This window comes from Oncorhynchus keta, chromosome 34, assembly GCF_023373465.1.
Source record: "Oncorhynchus keta strain PuntledgeMale-10-30-2019 chromosome 34, Oket_V2, whole genome shotgun sequence".
Taxonomy (NCBI): domain Eukaryota; kingdom Metazoa; phylum Chordata; class Actinopteri; order Salmoniformes; family Salmonidae; genus Oncorhynchus; species Oncorhynchus keta.
Window position 1 is genome coordinate 25,223,805 of NC_068454.1, and position 19,669 is coordinate 25,243,473.

A 19,669-nucleotide genomic window follows, 5' to 3' on the forward strand; every position below is an offset into this window, starting at 1 on the left:
CGAGCTCCCTGCCATCCAGGACCTATATACGAGGCGGTGTCAGAGGAAGGCCCTAAAAATTGTCAAAGACTCCAGCCACCCAAGTCATTGATTGTTCTGTCTGCTACCGCACGGCAAGCGGTACCAATGCACCAACTCTTGAACCAACAAGACCTGAAACGGCTTCTAACCCCAAGCGATAACTCAGCTGAATAATTAGTCCAGATAACCAAACAACTAACTATTTAACTATCAGTCCAGATTCTGACCCCTTAGTTTCCTAAACATGGTAGCCACTTGACTCTTCATTCCGCTTTTTACTCCTGTCAATTTAGAGTTTAGACCCCTCACCCAGCTTCTCTCAATATGTGGAGGTGTGTAGGCTAGCCGAGTAAAGTCTACCCATGTTACAGTTTACTCCTGTCAATTTACAGTTTCAATTGTGGACAGGTTGAGTTCATCAAGTAGGCTCGGCTTTACAGGGCAGGGTAATACTGTACACTAGGTGTTTGCTGAGGACAATAGTTTTTTTAATACAAATTATTTTCTGATTCTTTATGTGCAAGTGTAGCATGTAATGCTGATTTCATGATAAATTATCTCTTCTTGAACCCCAGACAGACATGGAGTATGTGTTGGTCATGACACCAGCCAGACAATGTTTAATAAAACACTGAAACCAGATTTACAATCACAATTGAAAGGTCGTTAGCATTTCATAGATTTATATATGTTTGTATGTTGTGTATGACGTCAAACCAGTGATGTATAGATCAACAGTTCAGTTTAGAAAAACCCAAAGCACCAAAAACGTCTGTAAGAAAGACGCTTTGTAAATCATCTTGCTACATCTGAGCTACAAAGCATGTGAAACATAAGCAAGCAACTCAAACTTTTTGTGAGAGAGAGATTACATGTAAACCAATCATTATTTCAATATCTCAATGTTGTCATCAATTACATGATATACTCTGTCATCTTGGATTATTCTGCTGTTGCTTTGCATACTCCAAAAATATACCCTCTCCTCTCTTGTTCATTTTTCTCCTTTGAAATGTGTTTAATCATTTTGTAGGTGAACATTCATTGCAGCTGTAGCCAGATTACAACTCGTTTGTGTTTCCTTTGAAAGAAAAAGCTTAACAGAGCACCCCATCAAATTAATGCAGTTTGGTATCTTAAAGACAGACATCCACTTCATCCAATGTGCAGTCTAGCTGCTAGATAAATATAGATATTTTGACTTTAGAGTGCTTCTGATAATTGTGCTTCCCAAGTAGTGCACTATATACAGTACCAGTCAAAGGTTTGGACACACCTACTCATTCCAGAGTTTTTCTTTATTTTTATTATTTTATTATTTGCTACATTGTAGAATAATAGCGATTACATCAAAACTACAAAATAACACATATGGAATCATGTAGTAAGCCAAAAAGTGTTAAATCAAAATACATTTTAGATTCTTCAAAGTTGCCACCCTTTGCCTTGATGATAGTTTTGCACACACTTGGCATTCTCTCAACCAGCTTCATGAGGTAGTCACCTGGAATGCATTTAAATTAACAGGTGTGCCTTCTTAAAATTTAATTTATTTCCTTCTTAATTCATTTTAGACAATCAGTTGTGTTGTGACAAGGTAGGGGTGGTATACAGAAGATAGCCCTATTTGGTAAAAGACCCAGTCCATATTGTGGCAAGAACAGCACAAATAAGCAAAGAGAAACAACAGTCCATTGTTACTTTAAGACATGAAGGTCAGTCAATACGGAAAATGTAAATAACTTTTAAAGTTTCTTCAACTGCAGTCTGAAAAACCATCAATCGCGATGAGGAAACTGGCTCTCATGAGGACCGCCAAAGGAAAGGAAGACCCAGAGTTACCTCTGCTGCAGAGTTCATTAGAGTTACCAGTCTCAGAAATTGCAGCCCAAATAAATGCTTCACAGAGTTCAAGTAAATGCGTAAATCAGGCCTTCATGGTCGGATTGCTGCAAAGAAACCACTACTAAAGGACACCAATAATAAAAGGAGAGACTTGCTTGGGCCAAGAAACACGAGCAGTGGAAATCTGTCCTTTGGTTTGAGTCCAAATTTGAGAGTTTTGGTTCCACCCATCATGTCTTTTGAGACGCAGAGTATGGTGAAGCATGGTGCTTTGCTGGTGACACTGTCAATTATTTATTTAGAATTAAAGGCACACTTGGCTACCAGTGCATTCTGCAGCGATACGCCATCCCATCTGGTTTGCAATTAGTTTTTCAACAGGACAATGACCCAAAATACATCTACAGCCTGTGGGCTATTTAATTTTTTTTAATTTTTACCTTTATTTAACCAGGCAAGTCAGTTAAGAACATATTCTTATTTTCAATGACGGCCTGGGAACAGTGGGTTAACTGCCTGTTCAGGGGCAGAACGACAGATTGTACCTTGTCAGCTCGGGGGTTTGAACTCTCAACCTTCTGGTTACTAGTCCAACGCTCTAACCACTAGGCCACGCTGCCGCCCCAAAGAGAGTGATGGAGTGCTGCATCAGATGACCTGGCCTCCACAATCACCCATCCTCAACCCAATTGAGATGGTTTGGGAGGAGTTGGACCACAGAGTGAACCAAAAACAGCCAACAAGTGGTCAGCATATGTGGGAATTCCTTCAAGACTGTTGGACAAGCATTCCAGGTGAAGCTGGTTGAGAGAATGCCAAGAGTGTGCAAAGCTGTCAAAGGCAAAGGATGGCTACTTTGAAGAATCTCAAATATGAAATATATTTATTTGTTCATCACTTTTTGGGTTACTACATGATTCCACTTGTGTTATTTCATAGTTTTGATGTCTTCAATATTATTGTACAATGTAGAAAATAGTAAAAATAAAGAAACCCTTGAATGATTAGGTGTGTCCCGACTTTTGACTGGTACTGTAGGTAGTAATAGGGTGCCATTTGGGATGCAGTCATTGTCACTCCTCCAGCAAAGTCCCATGCAAGGCTCCCAATCATTCTCCAACTGTATACCCACACATTTAGCACGGTTAAATGAAAATGTTGTTTGTGCAAAAATAATACAAAACAAAGCAACAACTAAAAAATGATCTACAATTCAGCTATGACTTATCTAAATTGTGACAATGGTTAAAAAATAAACGTGCAATAGTGCAATTTCTCAGTTCTGTCTGCAAACACTTTTCTTTCTATCTTGTCTCCATATGTTGTCCCATATGTCATCCCTTGGGGCTGCAAAATTTCTGTAACTTTCCCCAAATTCCCAGGTTTTCCATAAATCCTGTTTTAACGATTGCAGATTTCCTGCTTATTTCCTCATGATTCCCAAAATCTTCAAACCAAGATTTCTAGAAAACCTGGGAAGTTAGAGGAATTTTGCAACCCTGTCATCACTGCACAGGGACGTGCCTTGGTTGATCAGTGGCGGGTCCTCCGCATATTGCTTCTGCCAGAGTTCCCCCGGCTTTGGTCCCTCAGTACCTGGTCCCAACGCCTCACCTTCCTCCCCATACGGTCCTTCCACTTCTGTGCAATGGAGCCTTCGATGAGCAGAAGCCTACATGTATGACAGACAGGTACAGTGCCTTCAGAAAGTACACACACCCCTTGACTTGTTCCACATTTTGTTGTGTTACAGACGGAATTTAAAATGTATTAAATTGAGATTTTGTGACAATGATCAATACCCCATAATGTCAGTGGAATTTTGTTTTTAGAAATGTTTACAAATGAATTAGAAATGAAAAGCTGAACTGTCTTGATTCAATAGTGTTCAACCCTTTTCTAATGGCAAGCCTAAATACATTCAGAAGTAGAAATAAGCTTAACAAGTCACATAATAAGTTGCATGGACACTGTGTGCAATAATAATTTTTAACATGATTTTAAAATGACTACCCCATCTCTGTACCCGACACATACAGATAATTGTAAAGGTCCCCGAGTTGAGCAGTGAATTAAGCACAGATTCAACCACAAAGACCAGGGAGTATTTTCCTTTCATATTCTCCAGAAGGGTGGTGGCTGCATCATGTTATGGGTATGCTTGTCATTGGCAAGGACTAGGGAGTTTTTTTTATGTTGATAAAAATAAATAGAATGGAGCTTAACACAGGCAAAAGCCTTTATGAAAACCTGGTTCAGTCTGCTTTCCAACAGACACAGGGAAACTAATTCAACTTTCAGCAGGACAATAACCTAAAAGAACAATACCAAATATACACTGTGGGTACGAAACATTAGGAACACATTCCTAATACTGAGTTGCACCCCCTTTTGCCCTCAGAACAGCCTCAATTAATTGGGTCTGTGTAGTCGTAATGTGTCAAGAATTCCACAGGGATGCTGGCCCATGTTTACTCCAATGCTTCCCACAGTTGTGTCATTCCTTTTCCTCATTTAACTGTAAGATGTAAATATTGTGTTATTTATTGTTCTTTGAGGCGGTTGCCATATACCTGTGATGTCCTTTGGGTGGTGGACCATTCTTGATACATATGGGACACTGTTGAGTGTGAACATTCCATCAGTGTTGCAGTTCTTGACGCACTCAAATCAGCGTGCCTGGCAACTTCTACCTCCCTAAACCCTCAATGGTTAATTCTGAAATCCATCTAGATAAACACAAGACACTGCAATAACCTTCACCCTCCACACTGCCGCACCCCACATAGTCAATTCTCTATCAGATACAAAGGTACCATACTCTGGAATTGTTATCTTCACATTGCCAAAACCTCAATAACTTCAAGTGAAGATTGGGGGTCAGCCTGATGAACCAAACTACTCAGTAATCTCCTCCATATAGCCCAACTCTTACATCCACACACACATTTAAATAAAACATTTACCGTTTATTTAGATTTTTTTTGTGATTGTTGATCAGTTCATTTATACATTTGTGATTAGCAGGTTTTGTTATTTGTTTTAACAAGTTTTTATTTTATTTGTGTACTTATGTATTGTATATATTTTTGGTGTTTTCATATAAAGCACTTGTCCTTCCAACCATACCTGCACACCGTTTTTTATTTTGTTGTATTGTTGTTTATCACTTTTCTTTGGTGCAAATAAATTCAACCTAAATTAAATACATTTTAATCCCACTTTTTAATCACAACAACATTTTTAAAAAGCCAAGGGGTGTAAATACTTTCTGAAGGCACTATAGGTGGCATGAGTTACAATGTGGTATGAACTACAATAGTCAACTATCCCATGAATGATTGTTGCTATTAGAGAGCCAGTAATATGACTGGCTCAAGACATACCTGGACCTCTCCTCATTCTCATAACCCATGATGATGTACTCGTCGTTGGCGGTGAGAGGAGGACAGGGACAGCCAGAGTTGTAGTGCAGTGTGACGGTATCACGAGGGATGTTAACAAAGGAAGACTTCAGGATGTCTTTGACCTCCACGATTGCACTCAAGTCATGATTCCTGTTTTTAATCTCCTTCACCCTTGCACGAATCACTGGGAAGAAAACATTAAACATGATTTTAGTTTGTTTGATTATTTTAAAGGATACTTTACATTTGAAGCATACTTGTTTGACTGAACATATGGGGCCGGTGTCCTGGAAACTAACTAAGCCTAGTCCAAGACTACTTTTGGAGGAGATTCCATTGAGAATGCTTTTTAGTCCAGGACTAGAAATGTAACCTGTGTCTAGAAAATCATCCTTCAGAGTTTTAGGACAATGATAAAATCATGCATTGTTATAATCAGCTTCTAAGTAACTACATCACTCTCATTCTATAATATGTTCCCACTCTTATGAACTGCAAAAATAATTGCCTATGAAAATCATTCAGAAAATTGTAAATATGTAATAGCTCACCATAGTTGTAATTGTTCTTTAGGTAGGTCTTGAGACCCAGTTTAACTGACTTGCACTTGCAACGATCTGAAACAATAAATGAATAATGTGATACATTGTAGAACATCTGTGATTGAAATAGCCCTATAAATCTACACGTTTTTGAACAGCAAAATTACATTCTTGAAATTCATGTAATGAAAAACATGAGGTGAAAATCTATCCCATATTCTAATATAATACTGTTCAGATTATTTTGCACTAAATTCAAAAGCCAAACATAATTTTTAAGCTACATTTGCAGTATGTACTAACAGCTCCATGTAAAAGTATCCAAATGTTTGATGAAGCAAAGAAAATGTGATTATTATTTTACCATTGTTGGCTCCTTTACAGTTGACATTGTGAGAATCACTTGGAAAGTCAGGAGTTGATTCTGAATAAAACCAACTATGATGAGAACATTTTCACTCAATAACAGTATTAACTTCACAAGTAGCCTCTAATGTCATAGGCCAGTGTAGTTCCATTTTTTGTCATTTTATAGTGGTAACATAATAAATGGTCACTTTTAATTCACAGAACATTCAAGGGCCACATGCATCTTACCAGGCGAGCATTTTGTGGGGTCCTGATAGTAAGGGTTGTCTAAGTAACAGACAGGAATAAAGTTTACTTATAAGCGGCTGCTGTAGAGAATTTTATAGACTACAGATATCCTCATCGTCATACTTTTTTCCTTTTATCTTTATTATGCGAGTTAGCCTGTATTTATTCACAATACCCATTTCAGAACTACGCTATGGAATCTTCATCATCATAATCCCCCATATCCTACCTGGTCCTTCTGCTTTTACAATGGCCTCAGGTGAGATACAGACTCCCCGGTCGTAGACTGGCAGATCCTCGCAAGCCAAGCTCTCTGGCCAGGTGTGATTATACCGTTTCATCACAGGTTCACAGCCGCATTTCGCACGCTCACACACCGACTTGCAGGGCTTGATAGGGTCGTGTTGGAAGTCAATCGTGCATATTGGGGCGTACATGGCGCACAGAAAGAACAGTAAATCTGTACTACACTGGGTGCCAAGAAGCCCTTCAAACTGCTCAATAGCCAGGACTGCGTTGGCCTGGGTGCTGTGGTGGAGGTGGTTGGGCATTTTCGTCATGTTCCAGGGCATGGACTTGCACAGAGGGATCCGAATGGGCTCACATGACGCCGAAGACGCTCTGGGTATACTAAACAGACAGGTAACCGCGAGGAAGGAGACGAATAACTCGTGGGAAAACATGATCATCCTCAGTTATATGCTGACAGTTGGTTTAGGATAAACAATAAATCTAAATGCAATGTCTGGTTATGAATTCGGAATGGATAAACTTAAACGCGTAATGAAATCCTAAAATATATAGCTAGCCTAAAGTTGTCTGTCTACCGGACGTGTCTAAACTTTGCGTCACGTAAAAGGAAAGAGGTTCAAACGTCATCTTTTGTGCGTAAAACCAAAATAACCTATTTGATATCGAATTCCTCGTGGACGGTGAAGATTGATTTCGATTTCCAACTGTTTTGTTGCTTATTCCATTGGCGCGTGTGTGATCATATTGCGGGTGGGCTTGTGGCTCCACTCTCTCTATCTCCTCCTTCCCAGACTAGTTAGCACTGCAGTGAGTCTGCGGGACCAGCTTTTTTACCCTTTACAAATTTCCTCTATCATCATCATGCCTGTCTGACCCTCCTCCTACTCCTGATTCAAGCCAACACCAAGCAGGACTGGAGAACTTGCCCCATAGCCTTCTTTGAAAAACATGTACATTAGACTAGTTCTGGGATGGGCAACTGGCGGATCAATTTCCACACACGCAAATATATATATATATATATATATATATATATATATATACAGTACCAGTCAAAAGTTTGGACACACCTACTCATTCAAGGGTTTTTCTTTATTTTTGGACACACCTACTCATTCAAGGGGTTTTCTTTATTTTTGGACACAGCTACTCATTCAAGGGTTTTTCTTTATTTGTACTATTTTCTACATTGTAGAATAATAGTGAAGACATCAAAACTATGAAATAGCACATATGGAATCATGTAGTAACCAAAGAAATTATAAACAAATCAAAATATATTTTATATTGGAGATTCTTCAAATAGCCCCCCTTTGCGTTGATGACAGCTTTACACACTCTTGGCATTCTCTCAACCAGCTTCACCTGCAATTATTTTTTTCACCTGCAATTATTTTTCTCTGAGACAGGATTGTGTCAAGGCACAGATTTGAGGAATTTTATATTTTTAAAATGTTACCTTTATTTAACTAGGCAAGTCAGTTAAGAACACATTCTTATTTACAATGATGGCCGAGGAACAGTGGGTTAACTGCCTTGTTCAGGGGCAGAACAACAGATTTTTACCTTGTCAGCTCAGGGACTCGATCTAGCAACATTTCGGTTACTGGCCCAATCCTCTAACCACTAGGAAGGGTACCAAAAACATTTCTGCAGCATTGAAGGTCCCCAAGAACACAGTGGCCTCCATCATTCTTAAATGGAAGAAGTTTGGAACCACCAAGACTCTTCCTAGAGCTGACCACCCTGCCAACCAGAGCAATCGGGGGGCCTTGGTCAGGGAGGTGACCAAGAACCCGATGGTTACTCAGACATGGCTCCAGAGTTCCTCTGTAGAGATGGCAAGATCTTGCAGAAAGACAACCATCTCTGCAGCACTCCACCAATCAGGCCTTTATGGTAGAGTGACCAGACGAAAGCCACTCATCAGTAAAAGGCACGACAGCCCACTTGGAGTTTGCCAAAAGGCATCTAAAGGACTCTCAGACCATGAGAAACAAGATTCTCTGGTCTGATGAAATCAAGATTGAACTCTTTGGCCTGAATGCCAAGCGTCACGTCTGGAGGAAACCTGGCACCATCCATACGGTGAAGCATGGTGGTGGCAGCATTATGCTGTGGGGATGTTTTTCAGCTGCAGGGACTGGGAGGCTAGTTTGGATAGAGGGAAAGATGAATGAAGCAAAGTACAGAGAGATCCTTGATGAAAACCTGCTCCAGAGCGCTTAGGACCTCAGACTGGGGCGATGGTTCACCTTCCAACAGAACAACGACCCTAAGCATACAGCCAAGATAATGCAGGAGTGCCTTCGGGACAAGTCTCTGAATGTCCTTGAGTGACCCAGCCAGAGTGAACTTGAACCCGATCGAACATCTCTGGAGAGACTTGAAAATAGCTGTGCAGCGACGCTCCCCATCCAACCTGACAGATCTTGAGAGGATCTGCAGAAAATAATTTGGAGAATCTAAGAAAATACAGGTGTACCAATCTTGTAGCATCATACCCAGGAAGTCTCAAGGCTGAAATCGCTGCCAAAGGTGCTTGAACAAAGTACAGAGTAAAGGGTCTAAATACTTGCGTAAATGTGATATTTTATTTATTTATTACAAAAAAATGTGTGTGTATATATATTTAACCTGTACTGAGTGCACAAAACATTGAGAACACCTTCCCAATGTTGAGTTGCTCCCCTCCCTTCTTTGCCCACACAACAGGTGGAAAGCGTTCCACAGGGATGCATGTTGATCCCAAAGTTTCCCACAGTTGTGTCAAGTTCCCTGGATGTCCTTTGGGGGGTGGACCAGTCTTGAATCACATGGGAAACTGTTGAGTATGAAAATCCCAGCAGCTTTGCAGTTCTTGACACAAACCGGTGCACCTGGCACCTACTACCATGCCACATTCAAAGGCACTTAAATATTTTGTCTTGCCCATTCACTCTCTGAATGGCACACATACACAATCCATGTCACAATTGTTTCAAGGCTTAAAAATCATTACTTAACCTGTCTCCTCCCCTTCATCTACACTGATTGAAATGGAATTAACAAGTGACATCAATAAGGGATCATAGCTTTTACCTGGATTCACCTGGTCGGTCTATGTCATGGAAAGAGCAGGTGTCCTTAATGTTTTGTACACTCAGTGTACAAAGGTTCACTCAATTAGCACTTCAGATAATATTTTTTTGATTGGTAAATTAGTCTAGCCAGCTATCTATACTTGTAGTAATGATGGTCGAATTACTGACTGGGGCCCACTTTAATTTTGTTAGTCACTAACTCAGATATCATATAAAAAATGACAAATTGTGTTGAATTGCAGCAAACCTGGTTTAAAACGGCATCATGTTCTATATTCCTCATTACAAAATGGGTTTAATTGCAGAAAATTAACTCTAAAACTTATTTTTTCTTCTTTCCTCTCAATTAAGGGGGTTCTCTAAAGTGTTTTACTCACAAGTTGGGGTGTATGGATGTGTGGGTATGGATGTGGGTATGCAGACCCGCGAGCCACTGTGGCCCCTCTTGATGAGTTCAGATTTGTTGTGGCCCCCACACTCATCAAAGTTGCCATCCCTGGTCTAGATAACCTAACTTATTTGAGTAAAGCGGCCTATACATTTTTATAGGAAGTAAACAATCATTCTGGCTATTATGAAGACATGGGGTGTGTTCGTAAATTCACTCTGGATTGTCAGAGAGCGCTCTGGGAGTTCGTAAATTCAGAGCGTTGTCAGATTGTCCGTTAGTTAATTCAGAGCGTTTCGCTCACTGAGCATTCAGAGCGAAACGCGGACTCTTTGACAGTGGAGTAAAGGAAAGGGTAAGGGAAAGGGGGATACCTAGTCACTTGTACAACTGAATGCCTTCACCTGAAATGCATCTTCCGCATAGGGTTGATCAGTGCGTTCTGACCTCATAACATCAGTCAAGCACCCAAGCTAACTGATTAAAATTTGCTTGAAAACCTTACTCTGACCATTTTCCTCACCCTGGCAGAGCTGATTAGGCTGTTTTCATGTGATCTAGAGCGTTGGTGACTGTAACCGAGCTGCTGGCAACAATTGAATACATTTTTTTTGCTGACATTTACTGACACCGGTCATATTCAATGGGCGTTGCGTGTTTGTAAATTCATCAGTTAATTCTGCCCTCTGAGTGAATTTACGAACGCACCCATATTATGATGTACACAAGCAGCTTTAATCAAGCCTAATTATTAGTGTGAACTCAACACAATGATGAGTGTTAATAGGCTCATTGGGTGTTGACCAGATTTAAGAACATGTTAAATATCATTATTTATTACATTTTTATTTAACTAGGCAAGTCAGTTACGAACAAATTCTTATTTACAATGATGGCCTACTGGGAAACAGTGGGTTAACTGACTTGTTCAGATTTTTACCTTGTCAGCTCAGGGATTCGATATACTAAACAGTATACAATGGTCAGCATGGAGGATTTTAAAGGGATTGTTACATTACAAGTTAACCAAGAGGTTGTATAGGGTCAGATTGTTAAATAAGATCCAGTATTCACCATTTCAGTGTTCTCTATTTCAGAATGAACTGGATCCATGCAACATTAGGCCAAGTAAAGTGGAGCAAATTAGTCTTATGAAAGCTTTTTAACATACCTTTCTTTTTGTTTTGTTTATCACACATACATTAACAGTGGAATAGAGAGCAGATTTAAGGTTTAGATTTGTAGAAGATCAAAGGGACTTCTGATTGACCTTGCCAGCCATTATTAGAATGTTCATGTTTGTTCCTCGTCAAACTGGATCATGGATTGTGTGTGTGCACGCGCTCGTTCCTGTGATCATGTGACTGAGGGGTGTTTAACAACATGACCAGGGAAACATCAATGTGAGGGCTGCCTGCCAGGACTCTGTGTTCTCAGGCCATGGGAACACTTCCCCACTAATATTTTGACAGCAAAAAAAATAAAAAAATACACAAAACAACCAAGATCAATGTTGGCCTACATACAAAAAAGGAAACTGTTACTAGGAAAGACCTTCAAGTTCTAAGCACTGAGAAGCAAACTCAATAACACCTGACAATCAGGTCAGATGTGAGTCAATTTGCTGCCAATTGTGATAGCTAGAACTGTGGAAATTTCCCTAAACAAATGTCTCAAGTGGAAACACTCAAGTTAAAATTATTAGGCTAATCATAGCAAATCTATGTGTGTGTGAGTATTTATGGTATTTTGTGTACAGCTTATATCCTGAAGTTTATTCAAACATTTGAAACAAATGAGACTCTAGGCCAGTAAGTGGATATAGCCTAAGATTTATTTATCACGTTATGGAGGAGACACGGTTCATTGAAACATTGAAAACATATAAAAGTGGTAAAAGGAAAACTATGTATAAACATTCAAGAAATATGAAAGAATGTTTATTATATACCGTACAGACAGGTACTATGGAGTAGTTATGCCAATGAGGCATTTAGTTAAAAAATTATTCTATGCTTTGTACAAATATCAACCATCAGTTTTCATAATATTTAAGTTTAATACCAACATTTCAGGTTAGCTCCAAATAATATAAGATGCTATGTTTTCTCAACAGTTTGGCAAATATCTCAAAGAAACACAAAAAATGTAAATAACACAAATTCACAAAGATACACATACTGTAATAACCGACAGATAATGATGATGAATATAACTGTGTATCATCATTTTCCAAATATCTGCAATTTGTTTTGCACATTCCCCTTCACCGATAATAGCATTTTTAGTGTTATGTTTCTAAATATTGAATGGGTTAAAAATTAAGACAATATTCAAAAATTAAATTAAGTAGTAGTGTATTGTCACGGATCATTGTCAACAAAGCTTACATCAGATCAAGTAAACAAATGATTAATTCATAAAACTGTATGAAAAGAAAAACCCTGATCCCACAAAACCAATAATACTATTTTTTTGTTTTCTTTAAGACTGTAAGTTGAAACACAGCACACCCACAATGGTCATATCATCATATAAGACTCATGTTGTCCAAAGCCATATATTTATATTCTCAGTAAAGAGCTCTGGGGCTGCCTGCATATATCAAGCTTCTCAGAGTAGAAGTGCTGATCTAGGATCAGGTCTCCCCCTGTCAAGTTAATGTTATTAATTATGATCTAAAAAGGCAACACTGATCCCAAATCAGCGCTTCTACTCTGAGACGCTTCATACATACGGCCCTTGTCTCCTCTTCACTATCTGCATGCTGAACTCCAGACAAGGTGAGGAGTCTCTCACTCGCTCTCTCCCTCCTCTAATCTCTCTCTCCTCTAACCCCTCTTTCCTCTCCTCCTCTCAGGGCTCTCAGGCGGAGGAAGACACACTCTGCTTGTAGACAGCATGGTATGCATTACGGAGCAGCACATAGGGGAAGCAGGACTCCAGAAGGTCCATGGTCAAGAACGGGGACTCCTGCACAATCTGGTAGAGAGAACACATGGATGGATATGTATAGAACCTAAAATAACCACTGTGAGAATGTCTCAAATAGCTTTCCATTCTCTATATATTGAAGTACTTTAGACCAGGGCCCACATACGTCTCTGGTCAAAAGAAGTGCGTTATATAGGGAACAAATTGGGATGCAGACTGAGTTTAATCATACTTTTGTAATTTTGCCTTGTTCTCTATATTATTGAGGCAGAGTAGCCCCATGGATAAGGCATAAGGGTGTGTGTGTTCTATATTATTCCAGTTCCACTACAGGATAAAAACTGTGGGTGATTCTTCCTTCTTTCCACGATTCTCTTTATTTTATTTCTGCTTTGGGCTGGCCAGAGACTAATGAGAATGTTGACCTTAGAACAAGTATATTACATGTGTTAGATGGTAGCTAGATGATGTGACAACGTGTTAGATGATAGCTAAATGTTAGTTAGAGGATGTGACAACGTGTTAGATGATAGCTAGATGATGTGACAAAGTGTTAGATGATAGCTAGATGATGTGACAAAGTGTTAGATGATAGCTAAATGTTAGTTAGATGATGTGACAACGTGTTAGATGATAGCTAGATGATGTGACAAAGTGTTAGATGATAGCTAAATGTTAGTTAGAGGATGTGAAAACGTGTTAGATGATAGCTAGATGATTTTGACAACGTGTTAGATGATAGTTATAGGATGTTTCAACGTGTTAATGTTAGTTAGAGGATGTGACACTGTGTTATGATAGCTCGGTGATAGTTAGATGATGTGACAACGTGTTAGATGATAGCTAGATGATGTGACAAAGTGTTAGATGATAGCTAGATGATGTGACAAAGTGTTAGATGATAGCTAAATGTTAGTTAGATGATGTGACAACGTGTTAGATGATAGCTAGATGATGTGACAACGTGTTAGATGATAGCTAGATGATGTGACAAAGTGTTAGATGATAGCTAAATGTTAGTTAGAGGATGTGAAAACGTGTTAGATGATAGCTAGATGATTTTGACAACGTGTTAGATGATAGTTATAGGATGTTTCAACGTGTTAATGTTAGTTAGAGGATGTGACACTGTGTTATGATAGCTCGGTGATAGTTAGATGATGGGACAACGTGTTAGATGATAGTTAGATGTGACATTGTGTTATGATAGCTAGGTGATAGTTAGATGTGACATTGTGTTATGATAGCTAGGTGATAGTTAGATGATGGGACAACGTGTTAGATGATAAGTTAGATGTGACACTGTGCTATGATAGCTAGGTGATAGTTAGATGATGGGACAACGTGTTAGATGATAGTTAGATGTGACATTGTGTTATGATAGCTAGGTGATAGTGAGATGTGACATTGTGTTATGATAGCTAGGTGATAGTTAGATGATGGGACAACGTGTTAGATGATAAGTTAGATGTGACACTGTGCTATGATAGCTAGGTGATAGTTAGATGATGGGACAACGTGTTAGATGATAGTTAGATGTGACATTGTGTTATGATAGCGAGGTGATAGTTAGATGATGGGACAACGTGTTAGATGATAGTTAGATGTGACACTGTGTTATGATAGCTAGGTGATAGTTAGATGATGGGACAACGTGTTAGATGATAAGTTAGATGTGACACTGTGTTATGATAGCTAGGTGATAGGTAGATGATGGGACAACGTGTTAGATGATAAGTTAGATGTGACACTGTGTTATGATAGCTAGGTGATAGTTAGATGTGACATTGTGTTATGATAGCTAGGTGATAGTTAGATGATGGGACAACGTGTTAGATGTGACACTGTGTTATGATAGCTAGGTGATAGTTAGATGATGGGACAACGTGTTAGATGATAAGTTAGATGTGACACTGTGTTATGATAGCTAGGTGATAGTTAGATGTGACATTGTGTTATGATAGCTAGTTGATAGTTAGATGATGGGACAACGTGTTAGATGATAGTTAGATGTGACATTGTGTTATGATAGCTAGTTGATAGTTAGATGATGGGACAACGTGTTAGATGATAAGTTAGATGTGACATTGTGTTATGATAGCTAGGTGATAGTTAGATGATGGGACAACGTGTTAGATGATAGCTAGGTGATAGTTAGATGATGGGACAACGTGTTAGATGATAAGTTAGATGTGACACTGTGTTATGATAGCTAGGTGATAGTTAGATGTGACATTGTGTTATGATAGCTAGGTGATAGTTAGATGATGGGACAACGTGTTAGATGATAGTTAGATGTGACACTGTGTTATGATAGCTAGTTGATAGTTAGATGATGGGACAACGTGTTAGATGATAAGTTAGATGTGACATTGTGTTATGATAGCTAGGTGATAGTTAGATGATGGGACAACGTGTTAGATGATAGCTAGGTGATAGTTAGATGATGGGACAACGTGTTAGATGATAGTTAGATGTGACACTGTGTTATGATAGCTAGGTGATAGTTAGATGATGGGACAACGTGTTAGATGATAGTTAGATGTGACATTGTGTTATGATAGCTAGGTGATAGTTAGATGATGGGACAACGTGTTAGATGATAAGTTAGATGTGACACTGTGTTATGATAGCTAGGTGATAGTTAGATGTGACATTGTGTTATGATAGCTAGGTGATAGTTAGATGATGGGACAACATGTTAGATGATAGTTAGATGTGACACTGTGTTATGATAGCTAGGTGATAGTTAGATGATGGGACAACGTGTTAGATGATAAGTTAGATGTGACACTGTGTTATGATAGCTAGGTGATAGTTAGATGATGGGACAACGTGTTAGATGATAAGTTAGATGTGACACTGTGTTATGATAGCTAGGTGATAGTTAGATGTGACATTGTGTTATGATAGCTAGGTGATAGTTAGATGATGGGACAACGTGTTAGATGATAGTTAGATGTGACATTGTGTTATGATAGCTAGGTGATAGTTAGATGATGGGACAACGTGTTAGATGATAGTTAGATGTGACACTGTGTTATGATAGCTAGGTGATAGTTAGATGATGGGACAACGTGTTGATGATAAGTTAGATGTGACACTGTGTTATGATAGCTAGGTGATAGTTAGATGTGACATTGTGTTATGATAGCTAGGTGATAGTTAGATGTGACATTGTGTTGTGATAGCTAGGTGATAGTTAGATGATGGGACAACGTGTTAGATGATAAGTTAGATGTGACACTGTGTTATGATAGCTAGGTGATAGTTAGATGTGACATTGTGTTATGATAGCTAGGTAATAGTTAGATGATGGGACAACGTGTTAGATGATAGTTAGATGTGACATTGTGTTATGATAGCTAGGTGATAGTTAGATGATGGGACAACGTGTTAGATGATAAGTTAGATGTGACACTGTGTTGTGATAGTTAGATGATGGGACAACGTGTTAGATGATAGTTAGATGTGACATTGTGTTATGATAGCTAGGTGATAGTTAGATGATGGGACAACGTGTTAGATGATAGTTAGATGTGACACTGTGTTATGATAGCTAGGTGATAGTTAGATGATGGGACAACGTGTTAGATGATAGTTAAATGTGACATTGTGTTATGATAGCTAGGTGATAGTTAGATGATGGGACAACGTGTTAGATGATAGTTAGATGTGACATTGTGTTATGATAGCTAGGTGATAGTTAGATGTGACATTGTGTTATGATAGCTAGGTGATAGTTAGATGATGGGACAACGTGTTAGATGATAGTTAAATGTGACATTGTGTTATGATAGCTAGGTGATAGTTAGATGATGGGACAACGTGTTAGATGATAGTTAGATGTGACATTGTGTTATGATAGCTAGGTGATAGTTAGATGTGACATTGTGTTATGATAGCTAGGTGATAGTTAGATGATGGGACAACGTGTTAGATGATAGTTAGATGTGACACTGTGTTATGATAGCTAGGTGATAGTTAGATGATGGGACAACGTGTTAGATGATAAGTTAGATGTGACACTGTGTTATGATAGCTAGGTGATAGTTAGATGATGGGACAACGTGTTAGATGATAAGTTAGATGTGACACTGTGTTATGATAGCTAGGTGATAGTTAGATGTGACATTGTGTTATGATAGCTAGGTGATAGTTAGATGATGGGACAACGTGTTAGATGATAGTTAGATGTGACACTGTGTTATGATAGCTAGGTGATAGTTAGATGATGGGACAACGTGTTAGATGATAGTTAGATGTGACATTGTGTTATGATAGCTAGGTGATAGTTAGATGATGGGACAACGTGTTAGATGATAGTTAGATGTGACACTGTGTTATGATAGCTAGGTGATAGTTAGATGATGGGACAACGTGTTAGATGATAGTTAAATGTGACATTGTGTTATGATAGCTAGGTGATAGTTAGATGATGGGACAACGTGTTAGATGATAGTTAGATGTGACATTGTGTTATGATAGCTAGGTGATAGTTAGATGTGACATTGTGTTATGATAGCTAGGTGATAGTTAGATGATGGGACAACGTGTTAGATGATAGTTAGATGTGACACTGTGTTATGATAGCTCGGTGATAGTTAGATGATGGGACAACGTGTTAGATGATAAGTTAGATGTGACACTGTGCTATGATAGCTAGGTGATAGTTAGATGATGGGACAACGTGTTATGATAGCTAGGTGATAGTTAGATGGGACAACGTGTTATGATAGCTAGGTGATAGTTAGATGATGGGACAACGTGTTAGATGATAAGTTAGATGTGACACTGTGTTATGATAGCTAGGTGATAGTTAGATGATGGGACAACGTGTTAGATGATAGTTAGATGTGACATTGTGTTATGATAGCTAGGTGATAGTTAGATGATGGGACAACGTGTTATGATAGCTAGGTGATAGTTAGATGATGGGACAACGTGTTAGATGATAGTTAGATGTGACATTGTGTTATGATAGCTAGGTGATAGTTAGATGATGGGACAACGTGTTCGATGATAAGTTAGATGTGACACTGTGCTATGATAGCTAGGTGATAAGTTAGATGATGGGACAACATGTTAAGATGGTAGCGAGATGATAGTCAGAGGATGTGTCAACGTGTTAGATGATAGTTAGATGTGACACTGTGTTATGATAGCTAGGTGATAGTTAGATGATGTGACAACTTGATAGCTACAGTAGGCATAACTTTATAATTCTTAGTCATTCGGTTTGATATAGTATTGTAAATTAATAGTATATGACTCTCTTAAATTACTTTCCCAGGTCTCCCTTTGGGAAATAGTTATTCTGACCTTAACAGGATTTAAATAAAGGTTAAATAGAACATGACGTGTGTTGTAGTTTAGTCCGGATCCCAAATGGCACCCTATTCCTTATATATGGAATAGGGTACCATTTGGGACACACTCATACAGTATGTGACTCACCATGTCCAGGAGCAAGTAGACAGATTCTCTGTTCCTTGTTGTGGTTTTGTCAGTCTCCTGGCCGATCTTCAACAAACTGGAGGAGGCAAGCTGCACAGGAGAGAAAGAACAAATGAAATCAGATTTTTTTGTTGTCCAGTACTAAGCTTTATCTGTGTCTGGGGAAACCGACCCTGAAAGTGTAGAAGCACTTGTGTCTCTTTCCATCAGTTTTACAATGTTACTGGACATTTAAAGTCTATAACACAGTCACTATGAATAACCCCAAACCACCAGTTTACCATTCTAAACTTGCCATGTGGGTTCAGCTTTGACACATGGATTTAAACACAGCATTTCAAAGAGGACCTGGCTTGGGTTGTGTCTCACATGGTTTCAGATGGGAAACAGCACTAAAGATGTCAACACTGTTATAGTAATACATTATTGGAACACAATTAAAAGGAACAGGACATTGAGGAATAATTCCAATGGAAATACATAGAGGGGAAAACAAGGTCAGTGGGTCGCTGTGCCCTCCCCCTTAGCAATGCAGAAAAATCACTAGTCATGCAGAAAAATTAATTTAAGATATTAAAATAAAAATGATTTAGAATCACAGAAGGTTTATGGAACATTAACATTTTTAAATCCTGGTTATGAAAATAAAAAATGATCCTGCCTTTGCCCACATTGTGTGTATTTAAACATGTATGCGTCCCAAATAGAACCCTATTCCCTACATAGTGCACAACTTTTGATGCAGGCTCAAATAGAGAATAAATATAAAACAGATGAAGGAAGAGAGCTGCTTATAATAAATAATTAAAAAGGGTGAAGATAAACGTGTGGTGTAAACCAAATGGACTATCACTATAAAACGTACTGCGAGGAACTCTTTGAGGCGGTCCTCGATGCTGCCCTTGTGGATGGTGAATAAAGCTGCAGCGATCTGGTTTATAGCTTTAGCCAGACAGTGGATGTTGTTGCAGTGACCTGTGAAAGGATGACAGACAAGAAGATATTAGTGTCTCGACTATGTCTTTAAACACTGTGGGTAAAACGGTCTACTGTATCTCACAGCTCTGTTAACAAGGACGATTATGAAGGAACCATATCAATAAGTATAACAACAAATGTCATAGAACATATAATATACATAGA

General features: G+C 38.8%; 2 protein-coding genes and 1 long non-coding RNA gene across 16 annotated transcripts in view; 1 reads left to right on the top strand and 2 right to left on the bottom strand.

The window, feature by feature from the left end:
- Positions 1-608: 608 nt before the first annotated feature.
- Positions 609-7,615, bottom strand: LOC118366862 (secreted frizzled-related protein 3-like). 4 transcript variants are annotated; one of them, XM_035749644.2, is made up of 7 exons: positions 6,642-7,615; positions 6,413-6,451; positions 6,180-6,239; positions 5,825-5,890; positions 5,253-5,457; positions 3,391-3,538; positions 609-2,986 (listed from the first exon to the last, which is right to left on the bottom strand). In XM_035749644.2, exons 1-6 carry the CDS (start codon positions 7,099-7,101, stop codon positions 3,400-3,402), a joined length of 969 nt encoding a protein of 322 aa, XP_035605537.1. In that variant the 5' UTR covers positions 7,102-7,615; the 3' UTR covers positions 609-2,986; positions 3,391-3,399. The 4 variants fall into 4 exon arrangements, with proteins under 4 accessions (XP_035605537.1, XP_035605536.1, XP_035605538.1 ...); XM_035749643.2 differs by having other exon boundaries at positions 609-3,538; positions 6,642-7,612; XM_035749645.2 differs by lacking the exon at positions 6,413-6,451 and having other exon boundaries at positions 609-3,538; positions 6,642-7,611.
- Positions 7,616-11,951: 4,336 nt separating this feature from the next.
- The window catches only part of LOC118366863 (nck-associated protein 1), a 59,611-nt gene continuing 51,893 nt past the window's right edge, over positions 11,952-19,669 (bottom strand). For all 8 annotated transcript variants that reach the window (XM_052493506.1, XM_052493504.1, XM_035749650.2 and 5 more), the window contains 3 exons: positions 19,392-19,501; positions 18,527-18,616; positions 11,952-13,117 (listed from right to left, as the gene is read on the bottom strand). In XM_052493506.1, coding sequence (XP_052349466.1) covers positions 13,001-13,117; positions 18,527-18,616; positions 19,392-19,501 — 317 coding nt within the window. In that variant the 3' untranslated portion in view covers positions 11,952-13,000. The remainder of the gene's footprint in view (positions 13,118-18,526; positions 18,617-19,391; positions 19,502-19,669) is intronic.
- LOC127915072 (uncharacterized) lies at positions 13,858-17,970 on the top strand. Of its 4 annotated transcripts, XR_008090138.1 has the most exons (11): positions 13,858-14,389; positions 14,495-14,768; positions 14,838-14,874; positions 14,932-15,000; positions 15,217-15,459; positions 15,502-15,569; positions 15,638-15,743; positions 15,812-16,122; positions 16,265-16,370; positions 16,701-17,425; positions 17,813-17,970. It is a non-coding gene; the product is annotated as an uncharacterized LOC127915072 (long non-coding RNA). The 4 variants fall into 4 exon arrangements; XR_008090137.1 differs by having other exon boundaries at positions 13,858-14,320; positions 14,632-14,768; positions 15,502-15,743; XR_008090139.1 differs by lacking the exons at positions 14,495-14,768; positions 14,838-14,874 and having other exon boundaries at positions 13,858-14,457; positions 15,502-15,743.